The sequence below is a fragment of the Nycticebus coucang genome, chromosome 5 (assembly GCF_027406575.1).
Source record: "Nycticebus coucang isolate mNycCou1 chromosome 5, mNycCou1.pri, whole genome shotgun sequence".
Taxonomy (NCBI): domain Eukaryota; kingdom Metazoa; phylum Chordata; class Mammalia; order Primates; family Lorisidae; genus Nycticebus; species Nycticebus coucang.
The window spans coordinates 100,187,266-100,211,083 of NC_069784.1; the positions used below are offsets into that span (position 1 = coordinate 100,187,266).

The 23,818-nt window shown below is 34.9% G+C and overlaps 1 protein-coding gene across 10 annotated transcripts in view; it reads right to left on the minus strand.

Moving 5' to 3' along the window:
- TRDN (triadin) overlaps positions 1-23,818 on the minus strand; it is a 403,216-nt gene that overhangs the window by 88,380 nt on the left and 291,018 nt on the right. For 9 of the 10 annotated variants that reach the window (XM_053592195.1, XM_053592194.1, XM_053592192.1 and 6 more), the window contains 3 exons: positions 22,046-22,096; positions 4,226-4,264; positions 3,299-3,337 (listed from right to left, as the gene is read on the minus strand). In XM_053592195.1, coding sequence (XP_053448170.1) covers positions 3,299-3,337; positions 4,226-4,264; positions 22,046-22,096 — 129 coding nt within the window. Of the gene's footprint in view, positions 1-3,298; positions 3,338-4,225; positions 4,265-22,045; positions 22,097-23,818 lie in introns of those variants that run through there. The other variant, XR_008380232.1, reaches the window with a different exon arrangement.

Here is a 23,818-nt window from a genome sequence, read left to right on the forward strand (position 1 = left end):
AATTCATGAAACCCTCATTGCAACTACCTCAGCAGGAATGAAATCCTTGGACATTTTGAAAAATGCCTTTTTCTCTCATATTGAAAATGCTACTTTGATGTGGGGACAGGATTACTAATATTAAAGACATAGCAGCATGGCATGTTGACTCAAACCTGAGCTAAAGTGAGACCCCCATCTCTACCAAAATAGAAAAAAACTAGTTGGGTGTCTCAGCATATGCCTTGTAGTCCCAGTTAATTGAGAGATGACGTAGGAGAATCACTTGAGCCCAGGAGTCTGAGGCTGTTGTGAATGTGATGAGACAACTACATTCAGCCAAGACAATAGATCAAGACTCTGTCTCAAATAAATAAGTAAATAAATGCATAAAAGTATACCTAAGACTCTAATATGATTAGAGACAAATTGAAATCAATACATGACAACTTAAAGCAAAGGAAGGAGAAAAAGAAGGATCTAAAGTCAAAGAATTTACTGCCAGCAAAGGATGGCTTGATAATTTTAGAAAGAGGTTTTGCTTTAAAAAATGTCAAGATAACACGATAAACAGGTTTTGCTGATCAAGAAGAGGCAGGAGACAAGTTCTCAGATGTCATTGAGAAAATTATTCAGGAGAATGGATATATCCCTAAACACACTTTTAATGCAAATGAAAGTACCCTGTTCTGGGAGGGAAATGCCAAAAGCATATTTATTAATGAAGAAGAAAAACAAGCACCAGCCTTTAAGATAGGAATGAGGAATCCAACTCTATTGCTTTTTTTCAAATGCAGTCAGGTTTATGATCTAGACTGCCCTTATCTATAAAGTTCCAACCTCCAGTTCCTGAAAGGAAAAGATAAATAAGAGTTACAAGTCTTTTGGTTGTACTACAGGAAGATCAGTGCAATGAGAACCCCATTCTGGATTGTTCCATCAATGCTTTGTCTTAAAGTCAGGAGATACCTTTCCAGAACTGCCTTTTAAAGTTTTTTGATATTAGACAATGCCTCTGGCCTCCAGAATCATGTGAGTTCAACATGGACGGCATCAAGTGATCTACTTGCCCCAAACATAACATCTCTAATTCAGCCTCTAAATCAGAGGGTCATAGGTCCTTACAGGCTGATTATACGTGGTACTCTATGCAAATAATTGTCAACACCATGGAAAAAAACTTGATAGAATATCAGAAATGTCCCTAGAGAATACTATCATTGAAGATATCACTGTTGTAGAAAAATAAAATTTTTTATCAAAACAATTAATTCCTGCTAGAAAAAACTGCGTCCTGATGTTGTGCATGACTTTACAAGATTTATGATAGATCCAATCAAAGAAATTATGAAAGAGATTGGAGATGCGGTCAATGAAAATGGATAGGACATGAAGAATTTTAAGATAAGGATCTTAGAGAAATTAGCAAGCTCACAGGCACCACATCAGAGGAATTAACAGACAACGGCTTGATGGAGATGAGTGCTTCCAAACCACACCAGACGATGAGAAAGAAGACGTAGAACTGGTGCCACAAAGCAAATGGACATTAGAGAACCTGTCAGAAGGGTTCTGATATTCATGCTGCTTTTGATTTCTTTTATAACATAATCCCATCTGTGATACGGGCTCTGGCATTAAAGCAAATGGTAGAAGTATTGGTACTATATAGAAACATTTTTAGAGAAATTAAAAAGCAAAAGTTGGAGAGTACAATGTATTTCCATGAAATTAGACCAAGTGTATCTGCCTCGCCTGACTCTCCTTCCACCTACCCACCTCTTTACCCCTGCCACCCCTGAGATGGCAAGATGAACCCTCCTCTTCCCTCCTCTTCAGCCTACTTAACACGAAGACAGAGAAGAATGGAAACCTTTATGATGATCCAGTTCCATTTAATGAATAGTAAACACATTTTTTCTTCCTTGTGATTTTTAAAATAGCATTTTCTTTTCCCTTGTTTACTTTTGTAAGAATAAAATATATACTATGTAGAACATATAAAATAGTATGTGTTAATCAATGGTTTATATTATTGGTAAGGCTTCCTTTCAACATTATGCTCTTAGTAGTTAAGTTTGGGGGGAGTTAATAGTATACGTGCATTTTTTGCTGTACGAGGGGTCAGTGCCTCTAACCTCTACAAGGTCAACTCTATATTTCTAAAATTCCAGCTCAAATACATTACTAACGCCATGAAGTTTTCACTGACTGCTACAGTATATGGGAATGGCTCCTCCCTCTAGCTTCCCAGGGCACTCTTACTAATACAATCCCCTCGTAGCAGTCCTTCAGTAGTTCACCTCTGTGTCCCCAGTTATACTCTTTTGAGATGAAAACAAGGTCTTACTACTTTTTGTAAATTGTGTATCACCAATTACACTCCTGAACATAATATGGTATTGAAATCAGCATAATGTGACTCATATATGTTTTTAACACATTGTTGATTGTTTGTATTTAATAATAAAATAGGCCATTATTACTGATTTTATCTCTTCTTGAAGTTAAAAATAAATTTCACATAAAATTCAAATAAATACTTAATAAAACTAATAATAGGAAATTTTATAGGGCATACATCATTTTTTCTATTATATACCATCAGTGAAATAAAAAAAAATTCAAATTATGCTTACAGGAAGGGAACAATATAACACAACTTTTGCCTGATCAATAGGTTTCCCTTTTTTGCAGATATATGTAAAATTCAATAACTTTTGATGTAATCACTTAGTATATCATTTTATACTTAGTATGTATTTTTCTATGATTTAAAATTGATGATATTTTTCATGGATGCACGCTTTCATAATGCATAAAATCACTTACAATGTTATGTTCATTTGATAAAAATAAGACTCAGTTTCTTTTTAGATGTTGACAGCATTTTTAAGAGAAGTGGCATTGATAAGTCAGGTTAATATTTAACAACATACTCACGAAAAGTGAATTACAAAAAATACTTAAACATAGGTTAAAATTTTTAAGTTGTACACATCAGTAGATTTAAGTATTTTAAGACTAACAGTAAGCAGAGATCATACTAAGCACTTAAAACTAAGTGCTAAGAGTATGCACTGTTTGAACTAAGTGCATACTCTTAGCACTTAGTTCAGAAGTGCTGAACATATTAGGATGAAACAATATAACACAACTTTTGCTTCCTGTAAGCATAAATTATATTTTTTGCTTTATTTTACTGATGGTATATAATATAAAAAATGAGGTATGCCCTATAAATTTTCTATTATTAGTTTATATTAAGTATTTATTTGAATTTTATGTGAAACAACATCTGCTTACAAAGTGTCCTTACCTGGTTTGGGCATCTTTTCATCTTTTTTAGTTTCAGGTTCTAGGGCAAAACACACACAAAAACAAATGTGGAAAAAAATAAACATTTAAAATAATGTCTGCGTGCTCTTAGTATGTACTAACAGTGTCACTGCACAGAGAGATGTAGATAGAACCTTTGTTTGCATAGACATAGAAGTATAGATCTCTTTTACAAAGATATAAAATCCTTGAGGAGGGTTGGCCATAGAAAGATTGTCTGAATTTTTTATCAAAATATATTGTCTCCTGCATTTTACCTTATTCCATGATGTCTCGCCTCACCACTTGCATCATTTGCCTTAAGCACCCAGCTACTTTCTTGACTTCCTCCCTTGTAATATCTGTTTTTAGAAAGTCTATTTTAAAGCAATACCAACTTTCAAATTCATGGCTGGTAAGGCAATGAATTGCCTCTCCAAATAATATTCGTAGATTTAATTGTGGGTGATAAAACACGTGTATTAGGATGAAACACGTGAAACTCAGTTTCCTGAGATAAAAAATGGCTGAATGTATGTGTAGGCCAATGTAGGTTCCTAAGGCTTAAATGACAAGAAGGGTAAGTTTTAGGCAAGTTTCACACTCTGGCTGAAGTGTCTAAAATTCAGATTGCCACATTTAGCATTCTGCAAACAGTGTTCAATTGCCCAGAAAATAAACAAAGAATACTACAGGCTAAGGGTTCCATTATTTTGATGAACTTATCCCAAATCTGCCACTAGAAGACATGGAATTTATTTTAATATTAGTATACATTTAATTTTCCTGCTTATTGTCTTAAAAATATATAAGGAGGTTTTATCAATATTTTTTTGAATGTTTCAGGTGTCCCAAAACTTTATTCAGCTATGATTGTAAAACCAGCCTTGTTCTGACCAAACAACATCTGCTTACGAAGTGTCCTTACCTGGTCTGGGCATCTTCTCATCTTTTTTAGTTTCAGGTTCTAGGGCAAAACACACACAAAAACAAATGTGGAAAAAAATAAGCATTTAAAATAATCAGTACCAAGTGGATTGATAGGCAAGATTTGTAGATTGTTTTCATCTAGTATCAATTTTAGTTATAGTTATATATGTTATACGCATTTATCAATATATTAATGGAACATACATCTTTGGTAAATTAAGAAGTAACTTAAGCAAATATACTTCAATTTTAAAATCTCGTTTGCTAAAATGTTTCATACTGATGAAGTAATTTGTCATCTTAATAAGAGCCAATTTAAGATTCATGAGATTTGTCTAAGTATTGTAAATAAGAAAATTAAGAAAAACTCAGAAAAAAGTGTCATCATTTTTCCTAATTTGACCAATTTAAGCGATTTTCTATTTTTGACTACTGTACACTTAATTCATGGAGCTCCACCTGGTGGTAAATTTGATAATTTCAAAATGATATGATTATTCTTGTTTTATTACTATTTCTATTATTATTAATTTTATAAAATAAATTAAATCGGATTAAATTCAGTATGCTAATATAAACAAACAGCGAGATAAACTATTTTATTCTCTTCTTGTCCCAGGACTTTTTTTTGTTCAGAATTTCTGCATTCTAACTTATTATCAGTATAGAATAATTTCACAGATTTTAAAACTATTCAAGTAATATCCACAGAACATCAGTATAATAGTTAAATAATTTTTTTATTAGATTATAACTGTGTACATTTTTGCATTTATGGGTGATTTTATATACAATTTGGAATGCTTACATCGAACTGGTTTATTCAACTAACTTTGCTTAGGCTTGATAGTTCTTCCCTCTTGGCATAGACTCTCGTTTTGATTGATGGAAAGATTCTGGTATATTGCAGCTTTCCCTGCTTCAAAAGTAGAAAACTGACCTCATAGGTAGAGTACTCACTAACCATAAACCATATATCAGAGGTACTGATAGCTTTATCTGGATTTTAGCTAGTAGTTTCTCACTTTCTATAGCTACAATACATAAAAGAAAACCATTTGTTTAACCGTAGAATTTTATATAATAGAGAATCACATAGCCATTTATAGCTGACTTCCTATAACACTTGAATGCACATTCTATAAAAGAAGGAGTATATACTATAAAAAGCAATTTCAGTGTTATGATTGCATTTTGGCATTCTTTGGCACAGACCTCCATTTTTAGTGGATGCATTCACTTAACTGGGTAGGAAGTATTCTATTTTAATGTTTTCTATGTGTCTTAATATTACAGGAGTTTTTTTATGTAATTTTTATGTAACTTTTGTTTATTGTCTGTATTCCCTCTTTAGATTTTAAGCTGAATTAACACAAAACTTGTGTCTTGTTTAGTACTGAAATATTAGCATTTGGTCAAATATCTGACACACAGGATATGACCAAGCAATGTTGTTGAATGAATGAATGAATCAGCAAAGGGAACATAGATTGATTCCATGTTTCTACAATGCTGATATATCAAGCCCAAAATAAAGGGCTCTCATGACAAATATTCATAGAAACAGATATTTTTTGATTATACAATATTAATATGCTGCAGACAAATTAAACAGTAAAGATGGAGTGAAAAGTCACAGCTCCCCGTCCCTCTCTGGCTTCTAGGACCAATCACCAGTATTAACCATTGGTTTTAGTTCCCTGAAGTATCTCACTGCAACCTTTCGACTAAACTTTGAAAATACATACATTTATATCATCATTGTTTTTATCTGACCCTAAACAGGTTTGACTTTTGTTTACAGGAGTAAGGTAATTTGCAGGTGCTCATCCAGCCACCAAGTGGCAGAACCAGGGTATCATCTTTCCAGCCTATTGCACCCACCAGGGGTCATTTATCAAGGTCTGGATAGCATGACCTTGGTCTCCTTCTTATTTATCGCTTTCTGAAATATGGCTGGTTTAAATATCACACTTGAATTTTTCAGAAACAAGTTTGCACAGATTTAAATATTTCCCTCCTAGGATGAGGCTCACTGGCACCTCGCTCACCTGCTGGTGGTGTCTGTTTGACAGAGCATTGCTTCATCCTGCCTATGGCTCTCATCTGTCAATCACATTGTCACTGTAACCATGACATGAAATCATTTTAACCTTAATGTTTCTCAAAAGATCTTTCAGAGACCATACAAGTCCCAGGAATAGTTTCACTAGTTGTGAGTACAAAACAAAATGAACCAACCTCTATCTTGTACGCAGAATGTTATAGGCATGCTTACAAACATGTGCTGTCCAACATGGGCGTGGCTGTGGACCCTCTTACTAGAACAGAACTACGGCGTTTTAGGTTATATGAAAAAACTAACAAGATAACGTGAGGGCAAGTTCTTTCAGAGTGTGAAGAGTAGATTTGGAATCACATAATCCAATTCAAAGGCAAGCTTGCTTACTTTGTGTCCTAGAGCATTGTTTAAAAACTTTCATCTCTTGTTTTATCATTTCTAAAATTGAGAAAATAATATAAAATTGGGATGGGAGTTATAAGTTATGCCTGTAAAAAGTTTAGCTATTTTAAAATTATGCTCATAAGTGCAAATTGCATAATCTTTCAAAGTAATTTTCTTTATTTTACAGAATTGAAATGTTACCATAGAATATGCAAAGCAAGAATTGATATGTGAGGTATCGGTCACAGATTTGCTAAGGCAGGTGCTCTTTCATTAGACTACTTGGTATTAAGAACTCAGCACTCCTATTTTGTAAAGGGCATTTATAGTGATAGTAAAGTCTTTAATTTTGAGCATGTAAGAATTTAGTTCCTAACTAGGAGCTGTTTCGGGTCAGGTAAAAACAATGACAATACAAATATAACATACATATTTTCAAAGTTTAGTCAAAAGGCTGCAATGAGATACTTCAGGGAACTAAAACCAGTAGTTAATACTGGTGACTGGTCCTAGAAGCCAGAGAGGGAAGGGCAGCTTTGATTTTTCACTCCATCTTTACTGTTTAATTTTCTGCAACATATTAATATTGTATAATCATAAAATATCTAGTTTTTACGAACATTTGTCATTAGAGCCCTTTATTTTGAGCTTCACATACCGGCATTGTAGAAACATAGAATCAAGAAATCCCCATGCTCAGGTGTTGAGCCAGACAACCTGCCATTTCATACACAGCACTGACTTTTCCAGGCTGGTGATTTCATTTCTGATGTAAATTGCTGATAGGCTTGGGGAAGGGAGCTTCAGCAACGATTTTTCTTTCTTTCTTTTTTTTTTTTTTTTGAGACAGAGGCTCAAGCTGTTGCCCTGGGTAGAGTGCTGTGGCATCACAGCTCACAGAGACCTCAAACTCTTGGGCTTAAGTGATTCTCTTGTCTCAGCCTCCCAAGTTGCTGGAACAATAGGCGCCCGCCACAACGCCCGGCTATTTCTTTGTTGCAGTTGCCATTGTTTTCTTTAGCAAGTCTATCCAGGTTACAACCCAGCAGCCTGGGTGTATGTGGCTGGCATCCTACCCACCGAGCTACGGCACCACCTCATTAATAATTTTTCAATGTTATCAGCAGTGTATTCAAATACAGACAGACAGAAACCTCAGCATCTAAGTGCCTGTCAGGAACGGGTAGCAGGAGGGACCAACTCTACCTAGGATTATCTGTTTTGTCTTCTCTAAAATGAAAGGAAGGAAATTAACTCAATATATAAATTGTAAGAACTGGCATTCTTTTTCGAATGCCCCTGTTTGAAATACTTTGCGAGCTAGATGCTGAATAGCATCATTTTCAAAGTTTTTACCACTTTATTTTGTTATTATTACTACATTTGCCTCCTAAGCACATAAAGACCTTATAATTGTAATAAAACATAATAATTATTATTTTGCAAACAATAAAATGTTTCAATTTACACATGGTAGTCACTAAGCAAAATATATTGTATGCATTATCTATCTATCTATTTTATTTATGTAATAGTAAGTGATCATTTGTTTATCAGCTTTCAAATCCCAGTAGCATATAAACTTCAAGAGTCCTGAAATGAATTTTTATTTTCTCTTCTACATGTATGTACTAGCACTGAGACAATATTTTACACAGAACCGGGTTCAATAAACATTTATTAAAAAATGGACAATTTATATATGTATAATCCTCACATACCACTCCTGTGAGGTAAAGATTATTATTAGATCCACTGTACAGATAGCAATGCTGAGGCTTAATAATTTGTCTAAGTACATAATCTCTAATAAGTAGCAAAAATATAATTCACATCCTGATTTTTTTCTCCAATTCTAAAGCCTTAAACACCTAAGCTTATTGCTATATAACTACTATTGCTACAGATAAGTAACAGAGCTTAAGTATTTTATACATAAATGCTACACGGCAAACCGCAGTCTACATTTTGTAGGTATATTTGTGTAGGTTATATCACCTAGACAAACTGATAACAGTAATTAAGATCGTAATTAGCATGTATAATATAGTCATGTAGGTTTCTGTTTTTTCAAGTCAGTCATTAAATCATAAATCATATGCACTTGTTTTCTAAATTAAGCTGGTAAAGCTAAATAAATAGACTGAGCATTGACAAAAATTGATAATTGCCTCTCACTCCTGGAATATTTAACATATTCAGTGTTTAATGATGTGGAAAAGTTTATGTTTAAAAACAGGTCACAAAACCTATTCCTGTAAAATATGCAAAGAAACTTTAGCCGTGTTGTATCTGCTGAGTTGTAGCATGATAGAGTCTGAAAAGCATGGTGGCTGAGGACCCAGACTTAAGGGTGTTCTGCTGGTAACAAGTCCTTGATCTGCTGCCAGCAACTGTGTGACCTGGGCAAGTCACGCTCAGTGCTTCAACCTTCATGTTAATAAAAACAGGATTGCTGCGGAAATTACACATGATGAGGGAAGCACCTGGAAGAGTGGCGGGTACCAGGCACAAAGCAAACGGTGCGTGTTACCCGTTTTCATTAACATCTTAAATTCTTTTTCTTAATATTTTAAATTAAGAAAGTTATATTTACTTGTAACATTCATAAATTTATTCTAAACCTGTAACTTTTCCATCATTTGCATTATCATTGGGACTTTGTGATGAAAACCTGCCTCTGCTGCCACAGGTGTTACTACTACTACTTCCACTAAATACACACACACACAGAGCTTCATTGTGATCCTAATTATAGTATTTAAAAATAAATAGGATGCAGTGGCGCCTATAACTCAGCGGGTAGGGCGCCAGCCACATACACGGAGGCTGGCGGGTTTGAACCTGGCCTGGGCCTGCTAAACAACAATGACAACTGCAACTACAACAGCTACAACAACAGCAAAAATAGCTGGGCATTGTGGAGGGCACCTGTAGTCCCAGCTACTTGGGAGGCTGAGGCAAAAGAATCATTTAAGCCCAAGAGTTTGGGGGTGCTTGTGAGCTGTGATGCAATGGCACTCTACCCAGGACAACAGCTTGAGAGTCTGTCTCAAAAAAAAAACACACAAAAAAACAAATAGGATGCAACACACAAACACACCCTTCCACATTCTGTTTGCTCCAGGAGACCTTACCGAATGGGATGGAAAACTACTATCACTCCAGTGGCTTGACTTCAATATTTCAGATTTGGAATAAACCTCACTGAATTTGTGTCTTTCCCTAAATATGCCCTGCAAAGAACACTTGCTTTGCAAAGACTCAAGTATGCTATAGTAGGTAGCATTTGATTTTATCTGCTTGGACACATAGTTCTGTGGTCCAGATAAATATAACTATGACAAAGAAAACTTAATTGCCTTTGAGTTTGGTTTAGAACTTCTTCAGTTCACAAACTGCGCAAAGAAGAAACTGTCCCGTGACTGGGCGAGGTTACACCATGAACCAACCCCTGGCGTCTCCAACTTCACAACGTGTCATCTTACCTGGGTAAACATCTCTTTCCTTCAATGTTCTGTTGACTGTTTAATATGTTCCTCCCCATTATTTAACCTTGTCCAGATAGTTTTTGACACTTCATGCATTCTCTATGCTCCTATTTTCCCTGATTGCCTTTCTAAATTAGTATCATCTTTGTTTATGAATTGAGGAATTCTTCCCTGCATAATTAGGAGGCAGGGTGATGGCATTCTTAAGTGATTGCTCAACCTCATCCAAATCAAGGAGCTTTTGCTCTGCAACTGAAGAAAAACAAACAAGACAAAACTCAATTGAGCAAAAAATTCCCCAGTTTGAAATTACCTCCTTTATTTATTAACCAAATGATCAAAGGTATAGCTCTGAAATGTTCTAAATTTCCATTTTCTCACTTCTGAAGTGGGAACAATTATAATCGGCTCATGAATCTGTGGCCAAGATTAGACTGAATAATTTAACAGATATTTCCTGAGGACTTGTGAACTAATATCTAAATAATAGATATCCATTGACCAGAAGAACACTTTGCCTATTGAAGGCAGTGCTGCTGCGGAGCTCTGGCCCTCTTCCCTGCTCCTACTTCATGGTCTTGTGGGATCTTTGAGGACAGGGACTTTGCCTTGTTCGTTTTTCTTATTCAGTGCCTAGAATATCCCTCAAACACTGTATATTACATTAACACTCAAAAAATTGTTATTGATGGAAAATTAAAGTGTTGATTTAAAACGCCAAGAAATCAAATTCTTAGGCTTCATTTTTAGTTTGTTAACCAAAATATAAAGCAGAATTCCTGTCTCATTATCTAAAACCCCAATGTTGGTTAAACACACACACACACACACACCCACACACACACACACATTAGAAGTGACCCGCTGGACACTGACTCGCTGCTGCCCACTACCTTTGAAATTTTATATTTAATTGGTCTCACTTTGTTTAAACTATTTAGAATGGCTAAGTGGATTGATTAGTTTATGGATAGTTATTTCAAATCAGAAGTTAGAATTTTAAGCTATTGAACACTATGTTTTTTCTAGGACATCTCTGCATCCCCCCAATAAGTGCACACACACACACAAATATTCTCCTCCACACACGTTTTCTGTCCTTCTGTGTATGTCTTTCTCTGTCTCACACTTTATCTCCAGTAGGCAATAAGAAAAAGAATTCTGCATTATAAGTTTCTGTAGTTCTCAAATGTCTCCAGTTTGCAAGGCAAATGCTTAATGCAAGCCTCATTGCTTCCTGCCTAAATCCTGATTCTGCAATCCTTTCTTGGCGAGATTCCCATAGGACTTACGTACTCCCAGAAAAAAGTTTGCTGAGCAGACACTAAAACACAAAATGGGCCAGAGGGCATTCTTTCTTTGCAGCATAGAATAAATGCATACATTGTCTCTCTTCCGCATTCTGCCATCATCCCATTTTCATGACCCTTAATCTTTTATACATGCTAAATACAATGTGCACATTTCTGATAGTATCGCTCGGCTTTTATCTGTTCTTTCTTTTATGCCTACTTACATGTGCCTCATTATTCTTTCTTTTCCTGAAGCTTCCCAATGTGCAGGCTATGCATTTAAATAGGTAAGATATAATTGGAGGTGGCTGCACGTATTGTAGGTCACACAAAGAAGAGTCAGTTGGAACAGGGCCCTGTGATGTTATTTGAAGATGGCAGACAGCTAATGAGCTAGGTGATTTTAAACCATTCCGTGGGCTCAGAGAGTTGGGCAAAAAAATCACTTGCCAAGGTAAATAAGCAGACATTCACTGGCTTTTCTTTATTGAGAGAGTCACTAGCAAGAGACTCTTGTTTTTCTGGGTATCAGAACTGACTTTCCTTCATTTGAAGTGAGAGTAATTAAGTTAATGAAATATCCTGGGTTTAATTATGAATCATCCTGTAGCTGGTTCAAATGTATAAACCAATAGATGACTTTATATAAAAAAGAATACTTTTTTTAGAGGATAGGGATTCAGATACGCTGGCACATGCTAGTAATTCCAGCTACTTGAGAGGCTGAAGCAGGAGGATCACTTGAACCCAGGAATTCAAGGAACGCCTCGGCAACATAGCAAGACCTCCTCTCTAAAAAGAAGAAAAAAATGGATGGAAAAAAAGAAACCATTCACTGTGCTAGTTAAAAAAAAAAAAAAAATCCCCTCGATGTAAGAAGCCCACTACAACACTGGCGCACTAACTTAGAGCAGTGATTTTCAATCAGTGTGCTGTGGAAATTTTAAAGACCATTAACTAAAGTATTTTTGAAAAAAGTTCAAAGAACAGCATATATATTCCTTTTTCTTATTATGTGCCAGAGAAGTTTAACTAGAGGTTCAAGTGTGCCATGAGATTAAAAAAGATGGGAAAACACTGGTATAGACTGACATGAAAATTGGGCTCCCAAGATGAGAGTGGCCCATTCTCTTATTAACTCTGACACTTTTAATGAGGGCTCACACAAAAGTGTCACGGAAAAATATTGGAGTTTTACACATATATTTTATATACACATAGCTACACACATACTGCAGTTGTAGATTACCTTTTGGGATAAAGAAAGTAAAAATTCATGGTGCCTGGGTACATTACCTCTATAAAGCAATGCTTGCAGAAGAAACTCTGGCACCCTCAACCACTTTTCTTACTAACATGCAACCTTTCCGTCCAATCAACTTGACACAATTGGAGTAACTAAAAAAGTGTTAGATTGTAAATTGCTGCTTACAGTGGAAGTACTACTGTTCAGAGTCCAATTTTCACTTTAACAATTCTTCAGAAAATGAGTAATCATGGATTTATAAAGGGATTATGGCATTTTATTCTACAGAATCCTGAGTGAGTGGTCTTTTATTAATCAACAGATTATCTGTAACTTTCCTGTGTGATTAGCAAATACACAAAGTTATTATAAAGCCAAAAGCTTTGACTAATATTAAGGATAACATTTGCTCATATATTTTTCCATTATTAAAAGAAAATGAAAGTAAGATTATTTTTAGTGGTTCTTTAATACTAAGTAGCTAGCCCAGTATAGAAATCTTAGATAATTATTTAATCTTTAGGCATCAGTTTCTTCATTATAAACATGATAGTCATACCTTAAAATGTTTCAAAACAGAATTAAATCATGCCACTGAATTAAATTAGAAACAAGATCAAAAACAAATACATCACCAAAAATTAAAATATTAATTTTTTTACTAAATCAAAAATTCTAGACTTAGGATGAGATTTTAAAAATATTAAACAAGGTATTATATTTCTTCCAGGACAAGAATGTCATGAGCAAAAATGACATATGTGACTTTTAATATTATTAGATAAATCTAAAAATTCAGAATGGTAAATCAGACATATCCATTAATTGGGTTTTCATATTAGAATTACCAATACAAATAAATTCTTGTAAGAGTCAGAGAACTAACATTAAAATTGGAAATTGTAGAGGGAAACTCAATATTTTTATGTTTATTATTGAACACTGAAATACTTGTGGTTACTAGATGCAGCAAAACGGGTCAATAGTTGATATACGTTGAACTAATACATTCTGAAAGGTACTTTATAGGATAAACTGAGAACAACTGATTTTAATTCTTTCTCATAAAAGCAGACTACATAATCAATATATACTCCTTCAATAAATCATTCAGCTTTTTCCTGTAGATTTGTATCTGAATAAATTAGCATTAAAACAGTAGTTATTGAACCAACATTGGGACCTTTGCAGTAAGATGCAAACACTGGTGACAAGTGAACACTCATAAATAATCAGTTTCTAGAAAGTGAAAAACAGGGGGATGGGTTAGTAATCGGCTGCTGTCATGCTAGGAAGGCTAGAAGGTTGTTCTGGGTTCCTCAAGCTTTAGTCCTAACTTCATACTTTACTGACTTTATACTTGGAATGATATTCTTCTCATCCTTGGCTCTTCCCATAGGAAAACTAACCAAGGTGCACCCACATCTTCCAGTTTCATACACAAGCCAACGTATCTCACAACTGTATCTCCCACCCAGATCTTTATTCTGAAACTCAGACCCAAAGAGATACCTGCAAAGTCTACTTCCCTCCTTGAATGCCCTGAAAGTGCCACAAACTCAGCATGTTACAAACCTGACTTACAATCTTATATCCTACAATCCCTTCTAATATCCCATCTCTGTGTTCCATTTTGTTTCATTGTCCCATCTCATCGCTATCAAAACTGGCTTCTAATATGTTCAAGTAGTTTTGAATTATATTCTTTCAATACAATGTTATTAAGTCCATGGTAATGAATTATGAGCACAATAATCTTTCTTCTACTGTTAAATAAAATTATTTTCTGTACATACTACTGATATGCACATAGGCTTTACATAAATGTCTTTTTAAAACCATTTATGCAGTTTAAATAGGGTCCTGATGTTGTTTCTCTATTATCTATTTGACTTGCACTGTGTTAGTCCAGATTATAAATTAATAAAGAAATACTGATTACAAATATCATCCACATTTTTCAGTGATTTACTATTGGGTCATTTGTTCAATTAGCTATTTTTTAAATAAATATAAATTGACAAATTTACCATTTTAAATGTTTGTTTTAGTTTTTTAAATTAAAACTTGCATATTTAAAAAGTATCATCTGCTATCTGCTATTTACTTTTTTTTTTGCAGTTTTTGGCCAGGGCTGGGTTTGAACACGCCACCTCCGGCATATGGGGCCAGCACCCTACTCCTTTGAGTCACAGGCACTGCCCTGCTATTTACTTTTTGTTCATCATATGCATTATGATGTTTTCCCACTATGTGGCTAATCTTTCTCTTTTGAATTTGTCCTTTCTGTCTTGAGAACTCCTACTCTGACCAAAAGCTGTGTATGTATAAATTCTCCTCTGCTTTCCTGAATGTTTAGGTTTTATATTCTACCATCAAGTCTTGAAGATGCCTTAAAGTCCTTTCTGTGCAAATATATTAGCGGAATTTAAACATTTTTTCTTCATGAGAAGCTGGTATGGTTTTCTATTTTTTTCTGAATGAAACATCTGTCATGTAATGTACTTTCCTCCATGCACGGTTTGATTTTTAAGATCACTGATATGATCTCAGTGTGTTTTGCTATACCTGTTCTAATTACATATTGTTTTAATTATTTTTATAATAAATAACTATATCTGATAACTATATCCACCCTTCGTTAGGGTGGACTGCCTGAGCTCAAGAGTTCGAGACCAGCCTGAGTTAAGAGTGAGACCCCGTTCCTACTAAAAATAGAAAAACTAGCCAGATGAAGTGGCTCACACCTGTAGTCCCAGCCACTCAGGAGGCCGAAGCAAGTGGATTGCTCAAACCCAGGAGTTTGAGGTTGCTGTGAGCTATGACGCCACAGCTCCTTACCGAGGGTGACAGAGTAAGAATGTTTCAAAAAAAAAAATCTGATCTTTGCCTTTTTATTTTTCAAAAGAAATGTTAGAAAATATTATCCAGGCCCACATTAAAAATATTGTTGGTGTTTTTATTGGAATTTATATATTACTTTAGAAGGAAATGGTATCTTTCAGATCTAAAAAGGAAATTTCTCTTCATTTATTCAGGCCTTTTGAAGGAGATTTCAAACTTTTAAAATTATTTTCTACATAATTTTGTGAATATTTAAATATATTATTTGTAACTTTATAGATTTTCATTTCTATTGCTTGTAGCATCCATTTAAGTCATAAATTTTTGAATTAGTCATTGCTGATGTTGAAGGATGCTACTGGATTTTGTAAACTGAGAAGATTGATTTCGGTTCCAGGAATTTTGGTAATCTCTCTTATTAATATTATCGGTTTGTAGATAAACTTGGAATTTTTATGGAGATGATGTTCTGCAAATGAAACAGCTTTGACTACCCTTTTTCAGTCTTATACCTTTTCTCCATTGGTGCTGTATTTGGTACAGTGTTGAAATAAGAATGACATATTTGATCTGTTCCTGACTTGAATCAAAATGCTTATGATAATAGAACAGTGATTTTGAACTGTAAAAGTTTTTTATTATCTTGTTTGCTAGAAATTTATGACAAATTATACGGAGTTTTATTGAATAGACATTTATGAAAATGCCTAATTTTTTAATTTTTTATTATGATTGATATTACTGATGTTGCTGAGATTAATCAAGTCACGATGTTTTATGAAGAGTTTAAATTACTAATTTTGTTTTAGATTTTTTTGTACTACATTGTTAACTGGGATTTTTCTTTTCTAAATTATTTTGTTCTGTTTTACTTATCATGGATCAAGATAATCTTATTTCTGCTCTTAGATTTTTTTTTTTTTTTTTTTTTTGGCCAGGGCTGGGTTTGAACCAGCGACCTTCGGTATATGGGACCAGCGCTCTACCCCTTTGAGCCACAGGCTCCGCCCGTGCTCTTAGATTTTCTAAACTTTAGGTCTGTTTCTTTCTGACTTTAGGCTCCTAACTTCCCTTTTCTTAGAACATACTTTAGAAAGGTTATAACTACAGATTCTTCCCTGGCCCCTTTGTAATGGAAATAAATCTTCTCCCAGCCTTTTGCCTCTTTGGAATTCAGGAATGTCTTTCTCAAAAAACATCTTTTTTACCCATAATCATTGAGAAAAGCAGGGACCCTGACTTCCAGTTTCTGGGGTAAGTGAGGGGTAGGAGCCTAACTTTGACAAGTGCCAATCAGCAAGTAAAGAAGACCTAATCATTTTGATCAACCAGCTCCTGAACATCCTCTCCACTTTTCCACTCTAAGCTCACCCTCCTGGCCCTGTGTCCCAACGGGTTGAGTTTTATCTCTCTTCTCTATTGCATCAGTTTCGAATAAACTCTCCCTTACATGTCTAATTACTGGTGCAATTTTTCTTTAACATCATGATTGTCTTATCATCATATAACAACTCGGTAATTTCCTTCTTATTTTATTATCTGATACAATTATCTGAAAAGCTGCCTAGCTAGCTTGTTAGTGCCATTTGGAGGATCATGAATTCTGGTTTGTTCAAATTTTAAATTTCTAGTACATTTTGGGCATTTGGAAATCTTCAGAAATTACCCCTTTCATCTAAACTTTAGACATACTTAACTAAAGTTCACTATTACATTCACTTATGTCTTCACAAATACAATTTTATCTGTAAAGTGCTACATGCCCTTTTTCCTTCTAATATTTCCTTTCTACAATCTGTCTCTCTTCCTCTCTCTCTCCTCCTTTTCTTCTTTTCTTCCCTCCTTCCATCTCTATTTCTCTTTAACTCTTTTCCCTTCTGTAGCCCATCTTGCTTAAAATTTATACATGTAGTAATCTTTCAAGAAAGCATTCTCACTAACATTTGTCTGCTTATATATCATTTTTGATAAAGATATATTAAAATATCTCAGGAATATTGAGAATTTTGTTAATTTCTCTATAAAATTGTTGGTCTTAAGTTTATTTTAAAGAGTTTATTTATACATAAATACAGATGTGATTTATATAAATACATATATGTAATCATGTCATGTATATTCATGTATTTTGTCATTGTGTTGTTTCAGTTAGTCAAAACTTTTTCTAAACTTGTATCTCTCTTATAAACTATATTATCAACCTAGTCTATACCATTCCATACTTTTTCTAAACTGTTATAATCATCTTCCAACTTACATATTAGTAATAGAAATGAGTGTCATGGCAGAAGGCACTAACTACCCAAGACCATCCATTCATCCATTCTTTCTTCCTTACACCACAGTCTCTTGCAGTAAAATGGGCCAGGAGCCCAAATCCTCCCCGGTGGAGTGAGAATGAGATCAATAATTGCCACTTACGTCAGATGCCCTCACAATCCCTCCTGTTTGTGGCTAACTGTGATGCCGAAATATAGGCAGAAGTTGTCACCAAATGCAGGAGATGGCAGAGCCTACTCCAAATGACTACACAACCCCAACTAACACTACCATCTACCTGAACATCCATCTTATTCTTAATTTTTATATGATTTGGAATTTTTGTTGTATTTCAGCCTCAGTGTTGTATTATTGTGGTTTTTGCAGCTTTTGTTTCTTTGTTTTTTTCCTTTACATTTTTCTTTGAATTGTGGTTATGCGATTCCTTCCCTTGACCCTAATCTCATTTTGGGCCACTAGTTCAATGTTTATTTTGAAGATTCCAGACCCTGCCCTATTGTGTGTAGGGATATTCCTGAGCAAGTCAAATCTTCCAGCAGGTTACTTGTCTCAGGTTCTAGGTGGAAGGGTTCTGTCTATTTCCTCCATTTGACTGAGTCTACAGCTTTCCTATTAATTGTGGCCCCAAATAACTATTGGCAGTAACTATTTTTTAGCTTCTTTTCTTGAATGGGAACCCCACTTTAGTTCCTGGTTGACTGCAGTGTAACTTGTTTAAAATCCTTGCTTTTTCCAATGGGAATTATTACAGCAATTTTGTTTAAGGAGCCATAACCCAGAACCCATACATCTTTATTCTAGTTCACTATTCTGTTTTTTAAATACTGTTTTTCATGTAGTTGTATGTTTTCTTCCTGAATGCACATGGCTAGGCCTTTTATATATTTTATCTCTTATTTTAAGGATTAGAGAATTAAATAGATGTCAAAGCTTGAATACATGCTTCCATTTTCTAAGAAAAAAAGAATTTAAAAAACCAAATTCTTTGTCTTTAGCACATAATTAATGAATCAGAATCTCTGGTCATGTGTCCTGAACAGTATTTTAATTTTAACACATGAAGATATTTTAGTATATAACAAGATCTAAGAACATAAATTAGAATCGGGTTTTACCTTTTTTGAAAGAAGAATATGCTGTAACTATATAAATCCTAATAATCCTTATATAATTGTGCATCATCATCATATTGTATCTGATGCTCCTTAGTGGAAATTTATTGAAGTCTTGGAAGATCTTCAATTACTAAAAGGAGTGTTAAACTTTCAATTTAACATATTTTCTTTTAAAGTTGATTTCTGTTAGTAATGATTTATTTGAGATGTGATTGTTCCAATTACATGAAAGATGGCACTGTTCCCCTTTAAGGAAAGAAGGCCCAATGGGACACGGCTCTCACAGGTGAAAGTGAAAGTCACTTTGAATGTTATTGCTCCTTACTGATAAAATGTGCAAGCATTGTCATTCACATTGAGTTTAGAATATTTGGGGGGTATTTGAAAAAAAAAAGAAAAATTTCAATTCATAAAATTTCGAAGCACCATTCATTTCTAGTATCTATCTAGGAGAAATCATTAAAAATGACTAATTAAATATCCTGACAATAACTTGAAGGCTCATTTTCACAAATAATAATAGTGGTAACAGTCATGGAATGATATTTAAAATGATTATTCTGGTGATTGCATTTATTGATTTTTTATACAAATCCTTGTCTACTTGTACTTCTCATTAAAATTCAGAAGAGGGGGGCGGCGCCTGTGGCTCAGTAGGTAAGGCGCCAACCCCATATACCGAGGGTGGCGGGTTCGAACCCGGCCCCGGCCAAACTGCAACCAAAAAATAGCCGGGTGTTGTGGCGGGCGCCTGTAGTCCTAGCTACTTGGGAGGCTGAGGCAAGAGAATCGCGTAAGCCCAGGAGTTGGAGGTTGCTGTGAGCTGTGTGAGGCCACCGCACTCTACGGAGGGCCATAAAGTGAGACTCTGTCTCTACAAAAAAAAAAAAAAAAAATTCAGAAGAGGGGGTGGCTCCTGTGGCTCAAGGAGTAGGGCACCGGCCCCATATACCAGAGGTGGCAGTTCAAACCCGGCCCTGGCCAAAAACTGCAAAAAATAAAATAAAATTAAGTTAAGAAGAAAATGATGGGATCCAACTACAATTTCGACTTTACCTAATAAATGCAAAAAACATAACCTAATGATCTATGCCCTCACGTTAATCTGAAATTAAATAAGAAAACATATGGCATGGTGAAGTAAAATAAAAATTCAGTAGTAATGAGTGTTCAACTAAAAAAGTGCATCCTTTTCACCATGATATATGTTTCCCCCCTTCCCATCACTGTTGTCTCTGATCATGAACTAACTGGTGCTAGATTGTCCCTCTGATGTGGGATTATGGAAAGAAACTATTTAGCAGGAGAAGAGAGACAGCGTTGTTGAGTAGAGATTTCCAGTGATCAAAGAGTAAAATAAACTTCCTAAATAAAAATGTGGAAATATGTAATGTCCCAACCTGTTCCTCATTTTTCATATTTCTGTCCTAGAGTGGCAAAGGAAATACAGCATCCTTGGGTGAGTAAATCACTTACTGGCATCTGATCATTTCAATTTAAAATGTTCAATAAATGACCAAGCCATTGACAGTGAGATCATGTTAAAGAAATCTAAAAATGTACTTAAATTAATATTTAGGTAAACTCCTTAGTCGTCACAATTTATTCATCTTTTGAATGATAAAATGGAGTAATATTTATCTGCCTATTGGACAGTTAACATGTATGAATCCTACCGCAAGGTAAAACAACCTCATTCACATTTTGCCAAAAATAGTAGAATTGTGTGTAGCACCCAAGTAATCACTATTGTAAGAGCTAGGAGAGAAATCAAGTACCATAGGGATGCCAATGCGTTTCCAACATGAAGCATAAATGCTTAATAGGTTTGGGATCCTGCTGCTGTAAATATTTTTTAAAAAATTATGTATGTGAGCTGAGAAAAAAACTATGGTGTGCTCTTATATTTCATTAAATAACAATTTTGTTCAATCTATCATTAATTGCAAAATTAGAAAAGTATGACTCAAGGGTATTGTTTTTACACACTACCACACTTCTAATGGGAGCTTTCAATGCGTCCTTCATTTTCTGACTGATTATTCTTTCAGCTTTTGCTTTCCGCTGCTCTTCATATCGCTCCCAACTCCAACAGCTGCTTAAATAAACTCACCGGAATGCTTTCTTTTGCAATAAAAAGTGCAAATACATTGAAAGTTTTACCACTGAGCCTCCCTCCATTGGGCAATGGTTTATTCACGTCTTTTCTTACAAGTGAATGCAGGACCAGGCTCTATTGTTAACATTCACGGTAGTAGGTGTGTTTTGTGGCTTCTGTGGTGCCAATGGTTTGCTAACAGGGTTTCAATGGAAAATGTATAATGTTCATTTCAATATAATATATTAGACAACTCCGAACATGGTGCCATGTGCACAGAATGTATGTAGATTAGTTAGAGATTAAATGTATGTATTTACCTATGTCTTGGGAGATATAATTTGATTGTGGTTTATCAGAATCCACTTTACTCCACACCTATCACAATGGCAAGAGCAGAGGGCCACCAGGGCCTGTGAGACAGCACAGTGCTTGATTTAGGGACTGGTGCCCTAACGCTGGCTCTGCTACAAACTGTAATACTTTGGAAAGATTCTTGACTATTCAGGTTTTATTTATCTATAAGACAAGAGAATCTGACTACAGTTTATCTCTAAGTTCCTCCCAGCTATAAAATTTGTTTAGGACTCTATTATTAATACATCTGAACCTGCAGAATAGCAAGTTTCTGCAGAGAATTTTTTATTATATCATATATTATTAAACTGTTGGTTTCCATGAGAATTCCTAAGATTCTCATTTGGATAGTTATAAAATGCAGTTTCCCCGTTTCACTACAGACCCATGGAATCAGAATAGCTTATGATTTTAAAAGTTTTTACAGTATTTCTGACATAGCTACTCTTTACTTTGTTGTTTCATGGCACAGTTTAGAATCTGGGAGATGAGAAATAAGTCCTTTTTTCTTTGCTTAAAAACATATGAGCGCATAAGAAAGCTATGGTTTTGAGAGCCTGAAAAAGAAATGATTTATTACCTTGTTGCAAATAACAGAATATGGAAAAGGCAGACCAAGGTGGTTTCACATTTCATTATACAATATTACCTTTTTCTTTTAGAGAAGCTGGAGCCTTTTCTTCTTTTCCTTTAATAGGCTCTGGAAAGAAACATTGGACATTTATTTGAAGCCAAGACAAAAAGTTTTTCTGACACATAGATAGTGGAGTCAGTGAGCTATAGGGAAGCTGAGAGTAGGCAAAAACTATGCGGTGCTCTTTTAGTTTTTGAAAAATGATTTTAATCATACAGAGATAAAGGAACAGCAGAGTACCACAAGCCATCCTCCGATCATTTTTATTTAGCATAAGCCTAAATGATTGAACAAGTTATAATCTAACTTGGTTGTTTAAGAGGATGAAGTGTTTGGATGGATAGGAGTTATTTATCTGTAACTTATTTTTTTTATTTTTATTTTTTTCTTTGTTTTTATTGTTGGGGATTCATTGAGGGTACAATAAGCCAGGTTACACTGATTGCAATTGTTAGGTAAAGTCCCTCTTGCAATCATGTCTTGCCCCCATAAAGTGTGACACACACCAAGGCCCCACCCACCTCCCTCCATCCCTCTTTCTGTTCCCCCCCCATAACCATAATTGTCATTAATTGTCCTCATATCAAAATTGAGTACATAGGATTCATGCTTCTCCATTCTTGTGATGCTTTACTAAGAATAATGTCTTCCACGTCCATCCAGGTTAATACGAAGGATGTAAAGTCTCCATTTTTTTTAATGGCTGAATAGTATTCCATGGTATACATATACCACAGCTTGTTAATCCATTCCTGGGTTGGTGGGCATTTAGGCTGTTTCCACATTTTGGCGATTGTAAATTGAGCTGCAGTAAACAGTCTAGTACAAGTGTCCTTATGATAAAAGGATTTTTTTCCTTCTGGGTAGATGCCCAGTAATGGGATTGCAGGATCAAATGGGAGGTCTAGCTTGAGTGCTTTGAGGTTTCTCCATACTTCCTTCCAGAAAGGTTGTACTAGTTTGCAGTCCCACCAGCAGTGTAAAAGTGTTCCCTTCTCTCCACATCCACGCCAGCATCTGCAGTTTTGAGATTGTGTGATGTGGGCCATTCTCACTGGGGTTAGATGATATCTCAGGGTTGTTTTGATTTGCATTTCTCTAATATATAGAGATGATGAACATTTTTTCATGTGTTTGTTAGCCATTCGTTTAAAAACATGACTTTAGCATGGAATTTTCCCCAAACTGTTCAATCAGCACCAACTCAGTTTATTTACTTCAGGCTATGTTCTATTTTAAAAATAAACAAATGCTTTATTTTACCTAGATTTATAATTTTTCTCCATTATGATTATTACCTTAACCAAGTACAATACACTACAATGCAATGCAACACAATAATAAGATTCTGGATTGGTTACAAATACCAAAGCTTTTTTCTTGTGAACCCTTTACATCTTTTTTTTTTTTTTTTATTGTTGGGGATTCATTGAGGGTACAATAAGCCAGGTTACACTGGTTGCAATTGTTAGGTAAAGTCCCTCTTGCAATTATAAATCTAGGTAAAATAAAGCATTAGTAGCAAATTATATATTTTCATATACATATAGTTACAAATTATATAATATACAGTAGAACCTCTGTAAGTTGACTAACCCAGGGACTGTAAAAAAGTGGCCAACATGCAGAGGTGGTCATTATAAGGAACTAGGCCTACTGTACTGATACGTACATGTGGTGCATGTCCAGTCCACAGAAATTAGGTCAACTCGAGGTGGTCAATGTAGGGAGGTTCTACTATATTTAGCTAGGTTCCACATAGTAAATTGCATTTACTATTTCTGTCAT